The 25567-nt window shown below is 46.3% G+C and overlaps 1 protein-coding gene across 1 annotated transcript; it reads left to right on the plus strand.

Moving 5' to 3' along the window:
• Positions 1 to 62: 62 nt before the first annotated feature.
• Positions 63 to 17103, plus strand: CD8B (CD8 subunit beta). The gene is made up of 6 exons (XM_020889473.2): positions 63 to 171; positions 1677 to 2036; positions 7617 to 7709; positions 11071 to 11160; positions 13152 to 13188; positions 16372 to 17103. The coding sequence occupies exons 1-6, from the start codon at positions 129 to 131 to the stop codon at positions 16382 to 16384; spliced, it is 636 nt and encodes a 211-aa protein (XP_020745132.2). The 5' UTR covers positions 63 to 128; the 3' UTR covers positions 16385 to 17103.
• The last annotated feature ends 8464 nt before the right edge of the window (positions 17104 to 25567 follow it).

A 25567-nucleotide genomic window follows, 5' to 3' on the forward strand; every position in this document is an offset into this window, starting at 1 on the left:
CCCCCGGCAGGGCCCTCCCTCCCTGCTCCCCGCTCCCTCCTCCACCCCACCCCCACCCCGCCCCCAACTGCCCCGCCCGGACCTTCTCTGCCAGCTCCGCTGGGACGCGGTGTCCCGCGCCCGCCGAGATGCAGGCGCGGCTGTGGCTCCTCCTCGCCGCGCAGCTGGCAGGTAAGGCGGGGAGACCCTGGGGGCGCGGGGCTGGATGCGAGGGCTCTGCGCTGGGCCCGGGAAGGGCCTGAGGCGTGAAGTTTGGAGAAAGCTGTCCCCGCAGGATGCCCAGACCCCGGATCTGCCGGGACACCCGGGAGGCAGCCTCGGTCCCTGGGGATGGAAAACCTCCCAGGGAACCCATTACCCCCAGGAGTCCCCCGGAGCCTCTGCACTGAGGCCACCTCTGCCCCCAAAGCCTGAACCTAGGAAAACAGAGACCGGAAGAGAGGAGGGAGAGAGCCGAGAGGGAGCCGGGAGTGTTGAAGGAGATGGAAAAGAAGAAAAGAGAGATGGGGAAGTCCAGAGGGGAAGGACAGTTCTGGCTTTGGTGCCCATCTCTGAGCCCAGGGTTCCATAGACACATTTTTATTACTTCTGAGGAAGTATCTCGGCAAACTGTAGCACAGTTCGCCAAATACCAGGCTGTTGCCAGTTTTCATACAGATGTGGCAGGATTCCCCCTCAGGGTGACTTGGTTCCTGAATATTCCCCGAGGGTGGGTGTTGTGGGCAGTGTAGCTTCCAGAACAAGCAGCGATGAAGTTGGAATGTTGGAACAAGAAAGGAGCAGGGAGTCTGTCCCTCTGGCCAGCCCAGTCAGTCTTGTAGAAGAAGTCCCTCCCCACCCCAAACTGCCCACTAACTTGTGGTTGATTTGCTCTCTAATCCAAAAATTCCAAAACTGGTCCTCCTCCCAAGGTGACCCGGCCTGCCAGCCTGGGTCTGACCTGGTGAACTCAACAGCATCTCTAGCAGAAGCTAGTCTAGGCCAGTCAAAGCGACTAGAGTTACTGTGGATCGTTTTAGAAAGAGCAGGTCCCTCTGAGTGGGATCACCAGGTGACTGAGACAATGAAATGAATCAAATGAGACCATGCATGTGGCAAGGCCTGGACCAGAGCACATACGGGACTCGACCACAGCCAGGGGTTCCATCTCCAGGGGCTGAAAAGCAAGTGGGCACGACAGAAACCAGGGTGTGTCTGGGCTAGGAAGTCTTCGAGTCATGACGCAGGCAAGGATCTACACAAAGAGCCCCTCTGACCTGTCTGTCTCGAGAGGGGTCCCATTGGGGCATTCTTAGAAGAGCCTGCTGTAAGCAGAACTTTGAACAAAGCATTTCAGGCCTCTGTTCCTCATGTGGGGATCAAAATCCTAAAGTAAGTCTTAAGCTTGTTGGAGGTAATTTATGCCAAGAGCCAAGCATAGAAGCATGCAGTCAGCAAGTGGTACTTTTTCCCCTGTCCCCTTTGTCAGGCTGGCATCATGAACAACTGCCTGGTGGATGATCATCCTGGGGGATAGTGTGTGCTAAGTCCTGGAACCACTGGCTGTATTTCACACAGCCCCTGGGCCCTGCAACCGGGCAGGCTCTCTCATCACTTCTCTCATGTTTGAATCTGGGACCCCACAACCCTGGCCAAGAAAAGGTGCTGATGGTCTCTGCTCCTTCTGCTTCTCGTAGCTTTGCACGGCAGCTTGGTCCTCCAGCAGACCCCTGCATCCTTGATGGTTCAGACCAACCAGACGGTGACTCTGTCCTGTAAAACCGAAACCTCACCTTCTAACACACGCGTCTACTGGCTACGGCAGCGCCAGGCCCTGAGCGCTAACAGTCACTATGAGTTCCTGGCCTACGGGATGTCCGTCAATAAGACTGTGTATGGCAAGGAGGTGGAGCAGGAGAAGCTGGCTGTGCTTGGAAATTCTCCCCGGAGCTTGCTCAAGCTCCAAAGTGTGAAGCCTGCTGACAGTGGTGTCTACTTCTGCATGATCGTTGGGGTACCCAACCTGATCTTTGGGAAAGGAACTCAACTGAGTGTGGGTAAGAATCTGGCTCAGTGCTACAGATGAGTACTGAGTACCTACTAGGTGCTGAGAGCGTGCCATGTCCTGGGATGGCTCCCATTCTCAGCGAGCCCTACTCGGAGGGAGGGGTTGACTTCCAGGAGCAACAGTACTACGGGTCTTTTTTTTTTTTCATGACTGAAAGCTGTATTTGAAGCTTTTTATTTTGTATTGGAGTATAGCCGATTAACAAACAATATCGTGATAGTTTCAGGTGGACAGCGAAGGGACTCAGCTATGCGTATGCATGTATCCATTCTCCCCCGAATTGCCCTTTTGTATTGGAGTATAGCCGATTAACAAACAATATCGTGATAGTTTCAGGTGGACAGCGAAGGGACTCAGCCATGCATATGCATGTATCCATTCTCCCCCGAACTGCCCTCCCATCCGGGCTACCACATAGCACTGAGCCGAGTTGCTACTGCTATACAGTAGGTCCTTGTTGGTTAACCACTTTAAATATAGCAGTGGGTACCTGTCCATCCTAAACTCCCCTTAGCTATCTGTCCCTCCCATCCTTTCCCCTGGCAACCATAAGCTAGTTCTCTAAAACACTACTGTTAATAGTAACAATAACCCAAAGCCAAGCTAATGCAAAGGTTGTATGTAGTTATTCCATTTCATGCTATCGACCACACTGGGAGGCAGGTGCTGTTTGATTCCCATTGGAGATGAGATGCTTTGGGGCATTGCTGCTTCTTCCAGTAACAGGACGGCATTCTAGGCCCATCTGAGGCTGAGCCTGGATTGGTCCAAGTCCCGACACCTGCTAGAAGTCCCCTCCCAGTGTGCCCACAGGGAAAGAATATCCTTGCTGCCTGGACATACCCAACAAGAGCATTTACACTGTGCATGGGGGCCCATGGCTTGAACCCACGCCCAGAGTTGCAGGGAGTAAGGAGGCTAGACCCCAGACCCAGCTGCAAATTTACCATATGCCCATGGGCAGGTCACTTCCCTCCCCAGGCCTCAGTTTTCCCTTCTGTATCATGGGACTGCTAAGGACCTCCCTGATTCCCTCTTGGCCCTTAGAAGCTGCAGTTCCTCAGAAGTTAAGTCAGCAAGTGCAGTAGAAATATATTGCGAGCCACAGATGTAATTTAAAATTTTTTAGGGAGTTCCCTGATGGTCCAGTGATTAGGACTCATCACTTTCACTGCCTAGGACCCTGATTCAATCCTGGGTCAGGAAACTAGGATCCCACAAACCTTGGCAAAAAAAAAAAATTCTAGAAAGTAGCCACACTCAAAAAAAAGTCAAAAGACACAAGTGAAATTAATTTAAATAATACATTTTGTTTAACCCAGTTTATGGACAATATTATTATTTCAGCATGAAATCAGTATGCAATTTATTACTGATATATTTTACATTTTCTTTTCGTACTAAGTGCTCGATGTGTATTTTACATGTACCAGCACATCTCGAGGCAGACCGGCCACATTAATGTGTTCTGTAGCACACGTGGCGGGTGGCTGCCGTGTTGGACAGTGAGGATTAAACTATCAAACGTGTGAATTCTCAAAGGTCAACGTCTGGCTTAACCCCCTCCCCAGATTAACTCATGGCCAAGGCCAACCCCCAGTGGGCCTCCCACTATCTTGCTTCCCTCTCACCTGAGATCTTCTCAGGCTGGAGCATTGAGAGTGACAGGGGGCCCCCACGAATTGGACCACTCGGCATGGGAGGTGCAGACGTAGCAACATAATTAAGAAGACACAAGCGAGAGTGATGCTCTCTTCACATGTCACCAGCCTCTGATCTTTTTCATTTTTTTGTATTGGGTATAGCCAATGAACAATGTTGTGATAGTTTCAGGTGAAGAGCAAAGGGATTCAGCCTTACATGGACATGTATCCATTCTCCCCCAAACTCCCCTCCCATCCAGGCTGCCACATAACATTGAGCAGAGTTGTCTGTGCTACACAGTAGGTCCTTTTTGGTTATCCACTTTAAATACAGCAGTGTGTACGTGTCCATCCCAAACTCCCAAACTGTCCCTTCCCGCTCTGGGTCTTAAATCAGGAGGTGGGGAGGATGGAGAGAACGCTCGCACCAGAAGCTGAGGCATCGCTGGAGGGATGGGTGTTAACTGATTCTTGTATTGAGCATTAGGCTCTTCAGAGTTTGGGGTTTGGTTTTCGTTTATTGTTTTTGTCTCTATAAGTCTCACACTTCCCACTCAAGAGATTTCAGGGGCTAAGAAAGGTGGATGGTAATGAGCAAAACTGGCTTTCAGGAGTCCCCCCACCTCCTCCACTACCTGCCCCCTCCTGGCTTTGAGCTTCCCAACCTCCTGACTCTGCCTGGCTCCCCGGGGATGGCAGTCTCTCCCCAAAGCACATGCTCCCCACCGTATCATCTCCCCGGGGGTCAGGACTCCAGACAAGAGCTCTCCCTCTGGCTGAAAAGTCAGTACAGTTTAAAGAGGACTCTTGGATGCTAATGGGAAAGAACCCGCCGGCCAATGCTGGAGACATAAGGGATGTGGATTTGGTCCCTGCGTCCGAAAGATCCCTTGGAGGAGGGCAGAGCAATCCATTCCAGTATTCTTGCCTGGAGAATCCCAATGGACAGAGGAGCCTGGCGGGCTACAGTCCTTAGGGTCGCATAGAGTTGGACACGACTAAATTGACTTACCACGCACTTGGATGGTAAAGAAAGTGTTGAGGGGAAGACAGGCTTTTTTCAGGCACCTCAAGACACCATGGGCTCAAAAGTCCTGCCCCTTTCAAAGAGGAGAGAAGTGGGGAGATTTGAACTGGGTGCATGTGTGCTAAATCGCTTCATTTGTGTCCGACTCTTTGCGACCCTGTGGACTGTAGTCTGCCAGGCTCCTCTGTCCATGGGATTCTTCAGGCAAGAATACTGGAGTGGGTTGCCATGTCCTTCTCCTAGGGATCTTCCTGACCCAGGGATCAAACCCTCATATCTTACATCTCCTGTATTGGCAGGCGAGTGCTTTACCACTAGCACCACTTGGGAAGGTGAGGGTGGGTAATCAAGAAGAGTAAAGGACTCCTGACTCTGTGCAAGAAGACATTAAAATCCAAAGGTGGGACTTCCCTGGTGGTCCAGTGATTAGGACCCCATGTTCCCAAGGCAGGGGGTGCGGGTTCAATCCCTGGTCAGGGAACTGAGAGCCTACGTGCCACGTGGTGTGGCCAAAAATTTAAACACAAAAAAATATAAGTTCCCCCACAAACCTTCCAACAGCCCCAGGCCATTGGGGTCTGTAGATCTGCCCCCTGCAGGCTCACCACTGCCCCAGTGGGAGCCTGTAGGAAGGAGGGAGATGAACACTTCTGGAGCAGTGAGGACTAAAAGGGCTAAGGGGAGGCCAGGCTGAGACACCCCAGCTGAGGGCCGGACTCCTCCCAGGCTTTCAGAACATGAAACTAAGACCATTCTCCCCCTTTACAACCGGTTCCTTCAACACTCTGATGACCTGAGGTGCTTAACTTTTAAAATTTTATTTATTTGTTTGTTTGGCTGCATCAGGTCTTAGTTGCTGCATGTGGGATCTTCGCTGCATCACGCAGGCTCTTTTGATGCGGTGCTCAGACTCCCTAGTTGTGGGGGCAGGCTCTAGAGAGCCCAGGTTCAGTATTTGCAGCACATGGGCTTGGCTGCTCATATCATGTGGGATCTTAGTTTCCTGACCAGGGATCAAACCCACCATTCCTACATTGCAGGGCGGATTCTTTACCACTGGACCACCAGGGAAGACCCCGTGCTTAACTTTTTGCCAAAATACATTTGCCCCTTAGGCAATGTGTGGCGTGAGAATCTAATATAGGCATTCTTTGGCTCAAATGCTGGCCCTGCTATTTATTGGCTCTTGAACTTGAGCAAGTTCAAATAAGCAACTTGAACTTATTTCAACCCTCTGAGCCAAGGCTTCCTGGAGATAAAACAGAGAAACTAGTGCCCATCCCCAAAGTTGTTGGTTCAGTAAGCTTAAGCTGACGTGCTTGGCACAACCACTAGCATGAGGTAGGAGCTTGGTAAAGGTTAATTCTGGTTAGCTGGTTCTTCTTGAAACCCCCAAGATCATGTAGAGCAGGGGGCACAATTTCTCTACTGCCCATGTCTCAGGGTGGTGAGGGTCCAAAGGGTCAACACTTTATATGGAAGATGCCAGACGCAAAGTATCAAACACTGGCTGCCTCTCCCAGTGCCCTTGACTCTAGAGTCCAAGTTCACGTGTCACACAATTCCCTCTCCTACCATTTTGCAGAAAATCAGTGAAATGCCTTTCCCCAACTGTCAGAGGCAGGGGATTGGATTCTCGAGCCTCAGTGTCTCCCTTTGCCTTGTGGGCTTGTCCCCCTGCCCTGTCCCAGCACTTCAGCCATATGACAGTGGTTTAGAATGAAAGAGAGGCATTACACACCAGGAGTCAGGAGAGAAACTTGCAGACCCCAGCTGGGCCCTTTGCTTTGTGGGGCCTCGCAGGGGTCAGTCCCTTACATCACTAGTGTTCTAGCTTTGAAATTAAAGGTTGAGACTAGTCTAAAGTCCCTCTGATAACATATGTTTGCTTGTTTTATTTTATTTTATTTTTTTTTCGGTTGAGCGCCAAGGCATGTGGGGTCTCAGTTCTCTGACCAGGGATCGAAACTGTGCCCCCTGCCATGGAAGCACAGATTCTTAACCATGAGGTTGAGAAAGAAAATCTCAACCTACACAACCTCCCAACCTGTTTGGTATTGTCCACACAGAAAGAGGCACCACCTCCTTTCTTCCAGGTTCTTCCATTCGCATAGGGAGGAGGGCTCGGGGGTTGGTCGTGCCAAGGGCTAGGGGACTCCAGATGTAGCTCAAGATCTTCAGCGAGGTGAAGCCATCCATACTAATCACTTTGCTGGGCTCACTGTCCCCTTTCATTCTCACAACCACCTTAGAAAGGAGATGGGGGTCACCTCACAAAGAAGCGATAGGACTTGCCCCTAGTCATTACTGTTGTTCAGTTGCTAAGTCATGTCTGACTCTTTGCAACCCCACGGCTACAGCATACCAGGCTCCTCTGTCCTCCTCCGTCTCCTGGAGTTTGTTCAAATTCATGCCCATTGGGACGATGATGCTCTCTAATCGTCACATTCTCACTGCCTCCTTCTCCTTTGACCCAGCATCAGGGTCTTTTCCAGTGAGTCAGCTCTTCAAGTCAGGTGGCCAAAGTGTTGGAGCTTCAGCTTCAGCATCAGTCCTTCCAATGAATATTCAGGATTGGTTTCCTTTAGGATTGACTGGTTTGATCTCTTTGCAGTCCACAGTGGTTGATCAGGGGTCTTGGGGCTCTTTTCATATCTGGATGGCTCCAGAGGCCCTCTCTCCAGGACACGAAGTTGACCTCCATCTCTGAGCCCTCAGATCCGTCTGAGAATTACTAGATCAAAAATCCCATTGATCTGTGACCTTCAAGCCCGTGACAGCCTAGGGAACACTAAGAAGGATTTTAATACCTGAGTATCAGACATGCAGTTCTAAGTTTTGTCTCTGAGTCGACCTGCTGTTTACCTGGTTAAGACATGTGTCTTGCTTGTTTTTGCAGTTGATGTACTTCCTACCTCTCCCCAGCCAACCAGGAAGACCAGCAGCCCTAGAAAGAAAGTGTGCCGATTCCCAAACCCAGTAACTCGGAAAGGTGAGTTCTCCCATTCCTCTGGGTTCTCAGAAGCACAGCCAACACTCTTCTCCCCTCTCTCCCTCCCTTCCTTCCACAAACTCTTCCCAAGTGTGGACTCTAGCCTGTTTCTCTAGCCCTGAGCTGGAGTCTAAAGGAGAGCTGAGTGCAACAGCAGTGCTGTTTTCCAGTCGCTCATATTCTAGTGGGGGACACACTCGTAAATCGTCACAGGACAAAACTTAATGAAGGACTCAGTGCTCAGTCGCTAAGTCGTGTCTGACTCTTTGCAACCCCGTGAACTGTAGCCCGACAGGCTCCTCTGTCCATGGACTTTCCCAGGCAAGAATACTGGAGTGGGTTGCCGTTTCTTTCTCCAGGGGATCTTCCCCCAACCAGGGATGGAAATTGCATCTCCTGCGTTGGCAGGTGGATTTTTTTACCACCAAGCTACCAGCACCCCTAATGAAGGATCTATCTGCCCAACACTTGCACACAAATGTTCCCAGCAGCATTATTCTTTGTTTCTGTTGTTGTTAAGTTTTTATTTGTTTTTTGGCTGTGCTGGGTTTTCATTACTGCACAGGCTTTTCTCTAGTTGTGGTGCACAGAAGCTACTCTCTAGTTGTGGTGCACAGGCAAGTAGCAGCTTTCCCTGGAGTCACATTTTGGGGAGGTGATCACACTTCACCGAGGACCTTTAGCTGTGTCTAGGTCTCTGGTTCAGGTCATAGCTCAGGAGGCCTCCCCTGACACCTCTCCACCCAGAAGAAAGGTGTCTTTCTACCTTCCACATCCCTGCAGTTTATGCCCACCTCCATTACTTAAAACTTTATCCCAGCATAATCTGCATGTCATAAAATTCTAAGTGCACAACTCAGTAATTTTTAATAAATTTACTGAGTAATGCATCCATCACCACAAACCAGTTTTAGAACATTTCCATCAAACTCTCAGATCCCTTTTGCCTATTTATAGTTAATCTCTGTCCACCCCCCCAGCCCCTGGAAACTGCTAATCTACATTCTGTCACTATAGATTCATCTCTCTATAGATTCATCTCTCCTGAACATTTTGTACAAATGGAATCATATGGTATATGGTCTTTCATGCCTGGTTTCTTTCACTTCGCATCACATTTCTGAGTTTCATCCAGGTTAGGAAACCCATGAAGATGAGAGGGAGGCAGACAGAAGCTTCACATCTCAGAACGGAAAAGGACCTCCCAGGGCCTCTCGCCGAACTTTCCCCTCCACATGGCACCAGCCAGCCTTGGTGATGGTGGTTCTCTCCCCAAGAGCAGCCCATGCCATTTCCTTCCTCCCTTCCCCACCCCGCCCCTCCCCACCACCTCTCCTGCCCTAAAGCTGTAGCCATGAGACTGGCAGGGACTGTAGAACTCAGGGGACTTGAGTCTGTATCCAGGCCCTGCTTTTTACTATCCAGGTAGCCTTGGGCAGGTAATCAAACTTCTTTGAATCTTCTTTTTTCTGAACTGTAAAATGAGATATAAAAATGATAGTAATTCCTTCCTTTCTTCCATTCACAAGTTGGAAGTTTGCAGTTAGTACTGTACTTGACACATAACAGATCTTCAGTAAACATTCTACCCCTTCTCTGACATCCAAAACTCTTTCTTTTTCAACCTTGGGCATCAGTCTGTTGCCTTGCCTTTTTCACCCATGGGTCCTGATTCTGCCAGCTTAGCCACTCACAAGGACCAGTCATAGGGAAAGGAAGAGTGTCAGAGAAGGATTTGGGGTATCAGTTTATATTTGATATAAATTCTGCTATTTACATAATTTACAAAATGTGTAGAAGGACAAATAGGCAACCCATAGAAGAAAAATCCTGCATGGTCAATACATGAAAATGGCTGAAATTGGCAAGTAGGAAATTGAAATGAAATATTATTTTTCACCCACTGCTCTGTAAAAATTAAAATCTCTGATAATGTCAGGGGTAGGCAGGGTACATGACTGGTGATTAGGAATGGAAATCAGTGAAGCCTTTTTGGAAGGCATTTTACAGTATCTGTTATTATTGAAAATGGATATAGTCTATAGTTAGTTGTTCTTCTTTTCAGTATCTGCCTTGGGCAGGCTCCTGCACAGGGAGGAACATACCTGGATGTTCTCTGCAGCCTTATTTGTAAAATGCAAAAAAAAAAAAATGCACATTAATGGCTAAATAATCCATGGTACAGCCATACTTCAGATGACATGCTGTTAGAAAAAAGAATATGCTGGCATGTTTAAGAAAAAAGACTGGTTGCAGAACAATTTGTACTGTATAAGCCTCTGTATTTTTAAAACTATATGTGCTACAATGAACATTGGGGTACATGTGTCTTTTGCAATTATGCTTTTCTCAGGGTATATGTCTAGCAATGGGATTGCTGGGTCATAGTGGTTTCATTTTTAGTTTTTTAAGGAATTGCCATACTGTTCTCTATAGTGGTTGTATCAATTTACATTCCCACCAACAGCGCAAGAGGGTTCCCTTTTCTCCACACCCTCTCCAGCATTTATTGTAGACTTTTTGCTGATGGCCGTTCTGACCAATGTGAGGTAATGGGAAATTGCTGTATAGTATAAGGAGCTCAACCTGGCGATCTGTCATAACCTAGACGGGTGGGAGCGAGGTTCCCGAGGGAGGGGACCTATGTATACCTATGACTGACTCATGTTGATGTATGGCAGAAGCCTACACAACACTGTAAAGCAACTATCTCCAATTAAAAATAAATTAAAATAAAACTATATGTGATGTGTCTATGTAAATTATATATAGGCAAATTAACAATGGTAATTATTTCTGTGAAGGAGCTACAGTGAAAATATATTCAGCTATTTCTTCTAAAATTAAAATTTTTTAAAATAAATAATAAAAATCCCATTACCAGGCATGCAAATTGTCTATCTCATTTTGAATAAAAGTAGCTACTGAGTTTATCAACTCTTTAAATTTGGATGTGGGACCTGAAGATTGGGCTTCCCTGGTGGCTCAGACGGTAAAGCATCTGCCTGCAATGTGGGAGACCCAGGTTCGATCCCTGGGTCAGGAAGATCCCCTGGAGAAGGAAATGGCAACCTACTCCAGTATTCTTGTCTGGAAAATTCCATGGATGGAGGTGCCTGGTGGGCTACAGTCCATGGGGTCGAAAAGAGTCGGACAAGACTGAGCAACTTCACTTTCACTTTCCTGAAGTTTTATATATGAAATGATTTCAATATGTTTAAAGAGCTTAGAAAAGACTAGAAGGAAGCATGCAAAAAAAGTGGTATTCTCTGAGTGACGGGTGGGGCTTCCTGTGGATTTTTCCCTCTGTGTGTTTATCTGCACATCTCAAATGTTCATTCAGCACATGTGTGTTTTCCAGGTCTGTCCTGCACCCCGCTCATCATCGGCCTGCTGGTGGCCGCTGTCCTGATTCTTCTGGTGTCCTTAGGTGTGGCCATCCACCTGCGATGTAAGTTCTGCCCTCTTGGGCCGCCATGTGCGTGTGTTTGCTCAGTTGCTCAGGTGTGTTCTGCTCTTGCAACCCCAAGGACTGTAGCCCGCCAGGCTCCTCTGTCTATGCGATTTCCCAGGCAAGAACACAGGAGTGGGTTGCTGTTTCCTTCTCCAGGTGGATTCTTTATCACCTGGCAAGCCTGGATCTTCATGGTGACTCCTTTTGCTGCTGGATGTGTCCTACAGGGTCCTTTCTTCTCTAGGGGAACAGGGCAGGTGGCAGCCTGGTGGGAAGTTTGCTCCTCCAACCCCAAACCCTTGATAATTCCCAGAAGTGATTCTTGGCCTGAGGCCAAGCTGCAGGAGTCAGAGACCACCCCATCTCTGGAGTCAGACAAACCTGGATTTGAATTCAACTCTTTATCTAGCGACTTGGGCAGATGCCCTGGCCCCCTTGAGGCTCAGCGGCCCTACCCAGGGTAACTATATTACCTACCTCCCTGGGTTGTTTTTGTAAAGTCCTGCCCCAGGGCATGTACTCTATAAGCAGGAACACCGAGGAGCATTTGGGGTGGAAACAGTGCATGGAAATTACACTGGGGGTTGCATTTCACTCCCCAAAGCTAGAAATCCTCCCCTTGAGGCTGTTGGGAAACTCAGAGATGGTTTGCTGTTCTCGGCCACTTCAGGGGTAGGATCACCTCCTTCTACGGGCCTCCGGGGGAGCTGGTGGCTCAGATAGTAAAGAATCTGCCTGAAATGCAGGAGATCCGGGTTTGATCCCTGGGTTGGGAAGATCCCCTGGAGAAGGGAATGGCAACCCACTCCAGTATTCTTGTCTGGAGAATTTCATGGACAAAGGACCTGGTGGGCTACAGTCCACGGGGTCACAAAGAGTCAGACTTGACTGAGAAACTAACACTTTCACTTTCAGGGGACTTTTAGGGGAGGCCAGCACAGCTGGTCAAGAGCCCAGAGCCCCAGACTCTACTCCTGACCCTGCTGCTCACTGGTGCACTCTGGGCTTGAGCGAGTCACTCACCCTCTCTGGGCTTCTATAAAATGAGAGGGGTTGGCCCACTGGAACATGGACTAGGTCAGTGGCTCTTTCATAAGTCACAGATACCTTTGAACATATGATCACAATTATGGACCCCCTCTACAGGGAAATGCATGGTGTGCACACTTTTGCATACAATTGCCTCCCAAAAAAGGATCAATTTATTTCATTCTAAGAACTTTTAGAGCTCAGGGGTCTGCAAATATTTTGCTCAATGAACTCATCATTGAGCTTTTTCATTGAAAAAAATCTTTTAATTATAAATACTAACTGCAACTAACTGTATTTTTAATATATTGTGTATGTATATATTTAATATATACTTATAAATATTTATTTAATAAATTATTAACATTTATGTTAGCTGGGTTTATTTAATATGTTGCATTAGCCAAAATGTTGGTTCAGATTTCTCTGTACCATCTTATAGAAATCCCAGCTAAACTTTTTGTCCAACTCAGTACTGTGTATATTATTAAATGTTCTTCAGAGATAAAAAGGATGAGATAAACATGAAAATACACATGCTCATATTTCCTTCTTACATCCCAAGGGGAAATCTTGTACACCCCCAGAGTCCACAAGCTCTGGTTTAAGACTACCTGTCTGTACAGCCTCTCCTTCGTGACCTGCCATGAAGGGCAAGATGGTGCATTCAAGGGCACACAATCACTCACTCACTAGCTACAGGAGTTTAAGCAAGTTACTCAGTTACACACTCGCTCTCTAGATCAGTTTCCCCATCTGCAAAATGAGATAATAAAGGTAGTATTCAACTCATAGCATTAAAGGAGTTAAAACCCATGAAATGTTTGGAGCAGAGCCTGGAACCAAAGAAGTGGTTCTAGGTGTTAGCTGTCCCTCTCATCACTCTGCTTGCTCTCTGGGGCTTGGTATCTGTAGTTCACAACCCACATCAACCCATACTTTTTGTTTCCTCCTTCCAGGCCTGCAGAGGAGAGCCCGGCTTCGTCTCTTAAAACAGTAAGTGGTTGGGGTCTTGAAAAAGTGCCCAGTCTGCAGCCCTGGGTGTGGCCCTGGCTTTCTCACCCTGGCAGCTGCTCACAGGCATCTGAGGAGCCCCAGCCAGACACTACCTTCAAAAACTCACACACTGTATAAGTAGGTGTGGTGGTGGAGTTCAGGCAAAGAGAGAAATAAGCAAACAGAATACTGGCTAGTTGTTTAAGTTTATGTCAAGTGTGATAAGATTTAGTTCTTAGCTTTTCTGAGGATAACAGTGAATTCTTTTCTTTTTTGTTTTTTCCTAATTGCAGTATAGTTGATTTATATTGTTGCATTAGTTTCAGGTATACAGCAAAGTGATGCAGTTATATATATTTTATTTTTCAGATTCTTTTCCACTATAGGTTATTGAATAACCAACTCCTGCTTGGTTAGAACTAGTAGGATATCCCAAACATTTTGTCACCTGTTATTTCATTAAACTTGGTCCTGCATGACATAAGAGGGTTATTTTTACAGATCAAGATTTGCTCAAAGCACTTGGGGCAGTAGAGAGAAGAATGGAACTTGAAGACAAGTCAGTTGACCCCAAGGGCAGTGGAATTCCTTCCTGGCTAGTGTTGTGTGTTGGACTTGACCCCACCTGGGTCCCAGGAGTCAGCAAACCCACCGGCTGAGTCACACAGACACAGGGGCAACAAGCTTGCTCTTCAGGCCCACTGAACTGTGTAAGCTCCAGCAGAAGCCAAGGCTGCTTGCTGCTTCCATACTGAAGGGCTTCTGGATCAGTATTTGGTCATGGGCAGTGCCCTTGGACTGCTTTTTCTGCCTCAAAACAGAGATAGTTTCACATCTACCTATCTCATTAATTACATTCCCCTCTATGTAGGGGTGTTTGAAAAAAGAAAAAAAAGAAAGTTCCTGCCCTTAGATTGAGGATAAAGAGCTCTGGCTCCATTCAAGCAGATCTTGGTTTGAATTCTGTCTGCTACTCACTATCTTTGTGACTGCAGGCAAGTCACTTCACCTCTCTGAGCCTCTGATCCCTCATGGGACAGCAGTAACAACCACATGGCTATTGTAAGGATTTACTGGGGAAACACCTTCCAGATGCTCAGCTCCTGTATTCTTGGAGTCCAAGCACCAGCTCATGCTACTTACAAAAGACAATTTTATGAGCCCAACACCCAAGACACAAAATGTTTTTTTGTTGATTATAAATGACATACAATATTATACTAGTTTCAGGTGTGTAACATACAAAGTATTTTTTAAATGTTTATTTTTATTTATTTACTTATTTTTGGCTATGCTGGGTCTTCATTGCTACACAGGCTTTTTTCCAGGTTAGGTGAGCAGGGGCTACTCTCTAGTTGTGGTGCAAGGGCTTCTCATTGTGGTGGCTTCACTTGTGGAGCACAGGCTCTATGGTTCTAGGGCTTCAATAGCTGCAGCTCCTGGGCTCCAGAGTACAGGCTCAGTAGTTGTGGCGCACTGGGCTTAGTTGCCCTGAGGCAAGAGGGATCTTCCTGGATCAGGGATTGAACCTGTGTCTCCTGCATTGGCAGGCAAATTCTTAACCACTGAGCCACCAGGGAAGACCACAATGTACTTTTAAATATTGTGAAATTATAAATTTTCAAACATACTCACTATACTATATGTTCTACATTATCATGCACATTGTATTTGTATGTATTTATACATGTTGTATTATACAGTTGCTTAAACATGCCTATTACGTTTCATATGTTTTTGATGATAATTTTTGTGGGGTTTTTTTTTTTGGCTGTACTGGGTCTTTATTGCTGGGAGCAGACTTTCTCTAGCTGTGGTGTGCAGGCTTCTCATTGTGGTGGCTTCTCTAGCTTCAGAGCACAAGCTCTGGGTGTGTGGGCTTCAGTACTTGCGGCTCCTGGGCTCTAGAGTGTCAGCTCAGTAGTTGCGGTGCCCAGGCTCAGTTGCCTCACAGCTGGAATCTTCCAGAACCAGGGATCAAACCCGTGTCCCCTGTATTGGCAGGCAGATTCTTAACCACTGGACTACCAGGGAAGTCCTTCGATGATCGTTTTGATGGTCGGCAATTTTTAATTTATGTGCTGGATTTAGAAACTCCCCCACATTTAGGACACAGTAACTTAAGAGTTTTTGCTCACCCTAGACCTCCGGTGTGTTTCGTCCATCTCTTCCTTGTGGTGACCTCTTATGGAAAACGTCTCCCCCTCAGGGTACTGCCTGTGACTACCTCCCTCCCACCACTTTGTTTTAACTTTTTCCCCTGATGATTTGATGCCAGTTTAGGGGGAGTCTGTTTCAGACCTCATGCTGTGCCAAACCCAGGGGTTCTAAGGATCAGGTCAGGCAAGCAAGGGGCTGGGGGTGGCCCTAGGTGGGAACCGAGCCCCTTCACCCTCTTCATTCCAAAGAGCTCTCCTCTCATCCATTGCCCATAGTTACACTTACCTGTAAGATGTCGTTGAACAAAAGGGTCTGAGGCTAAAAGAAGTTTGAAAACCACCTCTGGGTTTATTCTCAGGATCCAGGTGTGGATGAAATAGTCCCTGGGCCTCAAAGAGCATCTGTTACAAATTCAAGTTGCAGTTTGGGGCAGACATTCCCCACCCGCTAACTGGCTTTAGAAAATCATCCGTCAGCAGGTCATCTTCCTCTGGTCCCTTAGTGCACATGAGTGAATCGCTTATCTTAGAAGGCACCGCAAGAGGTAACACTATTCAAAGCTAGAGTTCTTAGGGCTGCATTTTTTTAAGCATTTTAATTTTGTGTGTGTGTCTTAAACAATAGTCTTTATGTTTACACAAAACAGTGCAAAGTGAGGCAGTTCCTCAAAAGGTGACTTGGAGCTAGAAAATCCATCCTGAGCATGAAAGTGTTCTCATTAGCTGCTAAGTCATGTCCAACTCTTTGCTACCCTATGGACTGTAGCCTGTCAGGCCCCTCTGTCCATGGGATTTCCCAGACAAGAATACTGGAATGGGTTGCCATTTCCTTCTCCAAGCATTTTTAATTTTTCCTTAATGACGAAGATGGGCCTTAAAAACACTCTAACACAAAACTCTTGGCTGTAGGCTAGTTACTGGGACTAGAGCCCTGCATCCTGAGGAGCTATTTATCTCTGTTACAGGAAATTCAATAGCATTAGCCTGAAAATAAGTGGTTTCACAAGTTGCCTGTTGTTTTCAGGTTTTACAAGTGATCAGAGAATATGTTTTTTGGTGTCCCGCTACAAAAATACATGGTCAGTGATGAGTGAGATCCAGAAAAATGAGAAAGAATGGACACATTCAGCCATGGAAATGTCACTGAAACTGCAGAAGCTGCCTGTTTTTAACTACTGCAAGTTCTTTCTATGGGCCTCATTCGTGGAATCAACTTGTTACATGGTCACTGGCAATCTTAGAGAGAAGGCTTCAGAACCCCACGGCACTTCCTGCTACTTGCAAGGCACTCTGGAGGACTGAGTACAAAATGGCACGCAGTGCATCACTTCTGGCTCCTGTAACTCAGCCTGGGTTGGGCTGGGAACTTTGTGTTGACTGTCCAGCCACCGCATTTCTTTGCCCAGGTAGGACAATGACACTGAGACCCGAATCTCTCATGGGATGGTGATGGGCTGGGTCCCCTTGGTCTTCCCAGGCCGGGGCTAACCCTTTCCACAGGGTGCCCCTGAGAGCAGACCCAGATTGGAAATGAGGCTTCCAAGGGGCTGATCTGGCTCTCAGGGTCACTTCAGTTTCTGAGGATCTCCTTTGGGGCTGGGAACTTGCGGTCTGGGCGACAAGAGACCCCTTGATATCCTGCTAGGAAGTTCTGCTTTCACTTCTGCCCTCCCATGGTTTATATATTTCTTCTCTTGCTCGCTGTTCCTTTTATTATAATATCTTTGTTGTAACAATAAAGCCTTGAGTAAAAAGATGCAGATGGCTCCTGTGATATAAATGCACAAAAGCTCATCTGTGCGGCAAAGATGTTGGTGCTCAGTTAAAAAGAAATTAACAAGGTTAAAATGACTATGGCTTCATTCTGCATCAAGCTCCTCGTATATTCGTGCTAAGTTGCTGTAGTTGTGTCCTATCCTGCAACCCTGTGGGCTGTAGCCTGCCAGGCTCCTCTATCCATGGGATTCTCTAGGCAAGAATACTGGAGTGAGTTGTCATTTCCTCCTCCAGGGGATCTTCCCAAGCCGGAATTGAACCCACATCTCTTATGTCTCCTGCATTGGCAGGAGGGTTCTTTACCATTAGCACCACCCTCATTTGCCCCCAAACATGCCATAGTCCTCTTTGTAGCTATAGAGAAAGCCTGGAGGGGATGGAGCCTAGAGCCAAGAAGCAGATGCCTCCAAGGCCAACCCCCGCTCCAGCCCAACCCCCAAACTGCTTTCACTAACACCTACCTGTTCGTTTCTACTGAGCATGGAACCCTGGGGACGCCTGGCCATGAGGCAGGTGAACTTGCACCAAAGAAGAGGTGAGAGAGACTTCCCTGGTGGTTCAGTGGTTGGGACTACACCTTCCAACGCAGGAGACGGGTTCAGTCTCCCCAGTTTGGGGAGCTGGGATCCTGCATGCCTCTTGGCCAAACAACCAACACATAGAACAGAAGCAGTGTTGTAACAAACCAAATAAAGACTTTAAAAATGACCCACATCAAAAAATAAAAAGAGAGAGAGAGGAAGGTGAGAGACCTCAGGGTCTCTGCCACATGTCCATTAATATTTTACTGTCTCTCAGCTTCAGTAGTCAGAGAAGAAAGATACAAGGAGAAGATGCTGAGCTGAAGTGGAGGAGTCATAAGAGCCGCTGGATCTTATCTTAGTTTCCCAGCCTGCACTTGAGCAACTTAAGAGCTATGGGGCCAGAGAAGAATTCAACATTTGGTCACGTTAACAGAAGCACACGACCCAGGTCAAAGGAGGAAAGAGTCCCACCTGCATTTCCTGGCCTTCCCTGGGCTGGGAGGTGTAATTTAAGAAGGGCAATGACAAACCAGGCTCTGTGCAGAGGTCTCTGGCAGCCACAGAATGTGACTGTGACCTGGGCTGGTGTGAAACATTTTCTGGCATCTGAAAGTTTCCCTGTGGAGTTAGGGACAGGGCAGGTCTAGGTATGGTGGATGGGAGTCAGAAGGGCTTAGATGAAGGAAGTGAGGAAGAGAAGCAAACATTTTCTGCCCACGAGCTGTGAGGTCAACAGAATAGGTTGTCTTCTGAGGCTGATGGGTCATCTAAAAGGGCCAGGTTAATCTAGACCAGAGTCCTCCAGGGTTCACTTTGCTCCAAGATGCCCGATTTAGTAGTGTAGTGTTAGTCGCTCAGTTGTTTCTGACTCTTTGCAACCCCACAGACTGTAACCCACCAGGTTCCTCTGTCCATGGAATTCTCCAGGCAAGAATTCTGGAGTGGGTTGCCATCTCCTCCTCCAGGGGATCTTCCCGACCCAGGGATTGAACCTGGGTCTCCCGCATTGCAGGTGGACTCTTTACCATCTGAGCCACCAGGGAAGCCTGGACCAGAGTCCTCCAGGGTTCACTTAGCTCCGAGATGCCCTATTTAATAAGAGACTAAGGCCCAGATGTGCACTCTGCCCTCCCTGAAGGTCACACCCCGTCCGCAGCGGAAGTTAAGAGCAGGCCTCAACAGCCTCATTCCTCTACAAGCTCTGCTATGTAACTGCATCTCCCGGCCGCTGTCTTTGCGGTAGTGTTTAGTTGTTTGCACGTTCTCATGGAGTGAGGTTTGGGGGTCTGGGTGGGGAAGGGGGGCCCCTCTGTTTTCAGTGCTCGTGGGCTCCATCTGCCTTGGGAGCCAGGTGTACAGACTTGGCTGCCAGTGAGAGGGGGCTGCGGTGAGGACGTTTGCACTCAGCACCTGACTCTTGTTTTGAAGAAGTAACAGAGCATTTATTGCTTTCTGTAGGGCTGTTACAGAAAAATATCCAAAAATGTTTCTTGATTTAGCTATCTTTTGACTAGCAGTTTCACTCATCGGCGTGTATCTTAAAGAAACACATCCCGGCGTGTATCTCAACAAAACACATCCCAAAGTGATGTGGCATAGAAATATGCATCAGGTTGTTCCTTGGAGTGTTGCCTGTGAGCCAAAAATTGGAAACAATCCAAATGTCCCTTAAAAAGAGCCAGTCAGATCAAATGCTGTGCAAGGGACTCCATGTAACTGTGAAGAAAAGAACCGATGCCTATTCACTGCCATCAAATGATGACCACTACATCTGCATCTATTTTAACATCTGTATGGATTATTCTCTTTTTATTATTTATTTATTTTGGCCTCACTGTGAGGCACGTGGGATCTTAATTCCCCGATCAGGACTCGAACCTGTGTCCCCTGCAGTGGATGCACAGAGTCTTGACCACTGGACTGCCTAGAAAGTCCCAGATTATTCTCATTTTAAATGTAATACATGGTCAGTGTTAAAATTCAAGCACAGATTTTAAAAAACAGGCAAATGTATGTAAGTTAGAAGTCAGGATATGGGTACCCTTGGTGCAAGGATGATCATGAGAAGGGAGCAGAGGTTTGGGGTGCACATGTTTTGTTTTTCCATGTGGGAGCTGGTCCCAGGGGGTATTCAGTTTGTGAAAAGTCATAGAGCTGTATAGTCATGAGATGTCAACTTTCATATTGTGGCTTAGTCACTAGGTCGTGTCTGACTCTTTTGTGATCCCAAGGACTATAGCCCACCAGGCACCTCTGTCCATGGAATTTCCCAGGCAAGGATACAGGAGTGGGTTGCCATTTCCTTCCTCAGGGGATCTTCCTGACTCAGGAATTGAACCTGCATCTCCTGCATTGGCAAGCAGATTCTTTGCCACTGAGCCGCCTGGGAAGCCCTCAACTTTCATATATAGCTATGGAAATAGGTGTACATTATACTTCTATAAAGAGATAGTTTAAAAATCAAAGTACAGAATGTTGCAGAAATGTGTAAAATTGGTATTTGAAAGTTTCTTGTTCTTCCAGAATGTACTTTTTAAAAAAATTTATTCAAAGTTCCACATACTTTTTATTTATTTATTTATTAAAAATTTTGTCTTATCTTTTTAAAAAATTTATTTCTTTTTACTTACTTGGTTGTGCTAGGTATTAGTTGCAGTATGTGGGAACTTTTAGTTGCAGCATGTGAACTCATAGTTGGGACATGTAGGATCTAGTTCTCTGACAAGGGATGGAAACCAGGCCCCCTACATTGGACCACTGGGCCACAGGGAAGTCCCCCTTTATGCACTTTCTAAACCAAAACTTAGAATCTTATAAAATATAATGTATAATATAAAACATAGAACATAGAATTGTTTTGCTTGATTTTTTTCTCTAATAATATATCGAGACCTCTGGACATGTTTGTTCCTACATTCATAGAAAAAGGTCTGGAAAGACAGATTCCAAACTGTTAATGGCAATTACACTGGGGAATTTCCATTTCTGCATCATACATTTCTATGGTCTGTGAATTTCTTTTTTTTTTTTTTTACAACAATCACCTATTACTTTTATAATTGGGGAGAAAGAAAAAGCTTGGAAAAAAGAAACAGCTTCTGTTAAAAGAGGCTCTGATGATTGTAATATTAAAAAACTGGAATCAGTTTAAATAGCCATCAATAAGGGATTTGTTCCTAAATCATGATTTTTAAAAATCTGTACAATGGAAATCAGTGATACATGCTGAGGTGGCTGGCTAACAGGGTCTTACTCTACCAGCTCTATAACCTTGAGCAAGCTATTTGACCTCTGTGAACCTGTTCTTTCCTTTGAAATGGGGGCTCCAGAGGTATCTCCTTCTTGATCTTGCTGTTGGCCTTGAATGACCACAGATAGGAGGGTCTGGGGCAATGCTGGTTTCCTCCCCTCCCTTCCTCTCAATGGGAAGCAAGGGTGCCCCCCTCTCCCAGTGGAGGCCAAGTTCAAAGGAGGAAGGAGGCTCTCACATCCCCTTCCCTTACATCCTGACAGCCCCACCCCCACCCCCGCCGGCTGCTCTCTACCTGTAGGAAGTGAGCAACTTGTTTTCAGAACGTGATCCCCGGCCCCCCAGTGTGGGCTGCAGAGCTGATCCGAATCTACCACCCCAGTCAAAGGGAAAGAGAGAAAGAGCCCTATGTTCAGGGGCCTTTCCAGGTGTGGAGGACAAAAAGAGGTTTCCTCTGTTGCTTCTTGGGAAACCTCCTCAGATGCGTCACTGACACTCCTTGGTGGCTGTGAGTCACTGGTTCCTGGAGTCCTCCTCCTGCAAAGCTCCGCGCATGAACCCCAACAGAAGGAAACCATAGGCCCCAACACTGATGAGTTTGGGATTCCCAGAAATACGTGTGACACATGTGATTCTTATCAAGCCGAAAGCAGAAGTGCTGAAAAGGGCACTGCTGTCCCTGTGAGGTCTCATTGGCTCTCCGGAGTCCTGTTTTTTTTTTTTTTTTTCCATTAATTGACTGCCTTTTACATGCAGGTCCTCATCTTAGGACTTCCCTTGTGGCTCATTTGGTAAAGAACCCACCTGCAATGCAGGAGACCCAGGTTCAATTCCTGGGTTGAGAAGATCCCCTGGAGGAGGGCATGGCAATTCATTCCAGTATTCTTGCCTGGAGAATCCCATAGACAGGGGAGCCTGGCAGGCTACAGTCCAGGGAGTCACAAAGAGTTGTACACTACTTTGCAACTAAACCACCACCCCATCTTAGAGTTTAGCTTCAGTTCCTAAATTTGAATGGAAACTACCTATATCTCAATTCATATATGATTATTTTTTACTGATTCTCATTGGAGTATAGTTGCTTTACAGTGTCATGTTAGTTTCTGCCACACAGCAAAGTGAATCAGCTATACATACACATGTATCCCCTCTTTTTTGGATTCCCTTCCCATTTAGGTCACTACAGAGCACTGAGTAGAGTTCCCTGTGCTATACAGCAGATTCCATTTAGTTATCTATTTGTACATAGTATCAGTAATGTGGTGGTGGTGGTTTAGATGCTCAGTCGTGTCCGACTCGTTTGTGATCCCATGGACTACAGACCACCAGACTCCTCTGTCCATGGGATTTCCCAGGCAAGAATATTGGAGTGGGTTGCCATTGCCTTCTCCAGGGGATCTTCTCAACCCAGGGACTGAACCCGCATCTCCTGCTTGGCAGGTGTATTCTTTACTACTGAGCCCATCAATACTGTATACATGTCAATTCCAATCTCCCAATTCATCTCACCCTTTTCCCCTGTGGTAGCCTTACATTTGTTCTCTGCATCTGTGTCTCTATCTCTGTTTTGCAAAGAGGTTCATCTGTAACATTTTTCTAGATTCCATACATATGCATTAATAAATGATACTTGTTAATAAATGATACTCTTTCTGACTTACTTCACTATATGTGACAGTCTCAAGGTTCATATATTATTGACTGCAGACCATCTTCCTTCCTGCCCCTCATTTATGTGAAGAAATCATCCAGTCCTCTCTGTGCAGTTTGTGATGCTCTTCCTTAGGCTGCTTGCTGCTGCTACAAATATATTAACTCCAGCACCTTTGTGTGCTGGCCTGCCTTGTGTTGGGATGAAGGTGGCCAGAGGGACACTGCCCAGCCCTCCAGACTCATGTGTGCTACAAAAGAGGTTCTAGGCTGAAGCCAGTCCTTCATTTCCTTGAGTGAGGGGACCGAGGGCTGTGGGACCTTCTGGCCCTGTCCTGCCATCTGCCCAGATGCTCAGCATTCCCAAGGTCTAGGACCAGAGTCTACGTGAATAAACAAACAAACAAAGAAGAAGGCTCATCTGGGAGGCCTCAGGCAGTGGGCCATGTCAGTGAGCCAGAAGCACTGCCCTCTCTCTACACACCACCCTCAACCTCCACCAGCACCTCTTCTCCTGGAACCCCTACCCAATGCCTCTGGGCATCCCAGGGTGGCAAGGACTCAACTTCTCCACTTTTTCAGTGTTTACTGCCAAGTGCAATTGACAAACCCCCTGGAGAACACAAACTCAACATATTAGATGCTAATTGAACACCTAATGTACTCTTGGCACCAACCCTGAGCTTACATCATCTTTGGGGGTCGGGACAGAAAGAAGGCTAGCACTTGGGTGATGTCAGAGTGAGTGCCTTTGAGGCGTCACTCACCCCACCCTTGAGCTGGCCCTAGACAGACAGTAAACAATTCACTGGTAAACACCTAGCTGATGGGAACACAAGGCCATGGCATGAATCACATCCTCACGAAAAGATTCATTCTGGGACTTCTCTGGTGGTCCAGTGGCTAAGACTTCACATTCCCAATGCAGGGGGCTTGGGTTCTATTCCTTGTCAGGAAACTAGACCCCACATGCTGCAACTAAAGATTCTGTGTGCCCAAACAGATGGAGAAATATACCATGTTCATAGATCAGAAGAATCAATATAGTGAAAATGAGTATACTACCCAAAGCAATCTATAGATTCGATGCAATCCCTATCAAGATACCAATGGTATTTTTCACAGAACTGGAACAAATACTTTCACAATTTGTATGGAAATACAAAAATCCTTGAAAAGCCAAAGCAATCTTGAGAAAGAAGAATGGAACTGGAGGAATCAACCTGCCTGACTTCAGACTGTATTACAAAGCTACAGTCATCAAGACAGTATGGTACTGGCACAACGACAGAAATGTAGATCAATGGAACAAAATGGAAAGCCCAGAGATTAATCCATGCACCTATGGACACCTTGTCTTTGACAAAGGAGGCAAAAATATACAATGGAAAAAAGATAATGTCTTTAAAAATGGTGCTGAGAAAACTGGTCAACCATCTGTAAGAGAATGAAACTAGAACACTTTCTAACACCATACACAAAAATAAACTCAAAATGGATTAAAGATCTAAATGTAAGGCCAGAAACTATAAAACTCCTAGAGTAAAACATAGGCAGAACACCCTCTGACATAAATCACAGCAAGACCCTCTATGACCCACCTCCCAGAGTAATGGAAATAAAAGAAAAAATAAACAATGGGATCTAATTGAACTTAACAGCTTTTGCATGATGAAGGAAACTATAAGCAAGGTGAAAAGACAGCCCTCAGAATGGGAGAAAATAATAGCAAAAGAAGCAATTGACAAAGAATTAATCTCAAAAATATACAAGCAGCTTATGCAGCCCAACACCAGAAAAATAAATGACCCAATCAAAAAATGGGCCCAAGAACTAAACAGACATGTCTCCAAAGAAGACATACAGATGGCTAATAAACACATGAAAAGATGCTCAACATCACTCATTGTCAGAGAAATGCAAATCAAAATGAGGTACCATCTCATGCCAGTCAGAATGGCTGTTATCAAAAACTCTATAAACAATAAATGCTGGAGAGGGTGTGGAGAAAAGGGAACCCTCTTACACTGTTGGTGGGAATGCACACTAACATAGCCACTATGGAGAACAATGTGGAGATTCCTTAAAAAAAAACTGGAAATAGAACTTCCATACGACCCAGCAATCCCACTGGGCATACACACCGAGGAAACCAGAATTAAAAGAGACATGTTTCATTGCCCAATGTTCATTGCAATGACATGTTTACAATAGCTAGGATATGGAAGCAACCTAGATGTCCATTGGCAGATGAATAGATAAGAAAGTTGTGGTACATATACACAATGGAATAATACTCAGCTATTAAAAAGAAAGCATTTGAGTCAGTTCTAATAAGGTGAATGAAACTGGAGCCTATTATACAGAGTGAAGTAAGTCAGAAAGAAAAACACCTATACAGTATATTAATGCATATATTTAGAATTTAGAAAGATGGTAATGATGACCCTATATGTGAGACAGAAAAAGAGACACAAATATAAAGAACAGACTTTTGGACTCTGTGGGAGAAGGTGAGGGTGAGATGATTTGAGAAAATAGCATTGAAACATGTATATTACCGTATGTGAAATAGATTACCGGTCCAAGTTCGATGCATGGAACAGCACTCAAAGCCGGTGCACTGGGACAACCCAGAGGGCTGGAATGGGGAGGGAAGTAGGAAGGGAGTTCAGAATGGGGAGGACACAACATGTTCACCTGTGGCTGATTCATATCAATATATGGCAGAAACCACCACAATATTGTAAAGTAATTAGCCTCTAATTATAATAAATTAATTTTAGAAAAAAGATTCTGTGTGCTGCAACTAAAGACCTGGGTCAGCCAAATATGTAAATAAATAAACATAAAAAATAAAATAAAAGAGTTATGTTCCTCTGACAGTAGGGTTTGCAGCTGCTCACAGTAGATTTGTGGAGGTCTCTGCGGTTGGGTGGGGGCAAAGTGAAAAGGGGAAGATTTGAAGTGTTGGCAGGTGGCAGAGGCCCCCCTTCCCCAGTGCATCCCCTCCCCCAGCA

This window comes from Odocoileus virginianus, chromosome 2 (assembly GCF_023699985.2).
Source record: "Odocoileus virginianus isolate 20LAN1187 ecotype Illinois chromosome 2, Ovbor_1.2, whole genome shotgun sequence".
NCBI classification, from domain to species: Eukaryota; Metazoa; Chordata; class Mammalia; order Artiodactyla; family Cervidae; genus Odocoileus; species Odocoileus virginianus.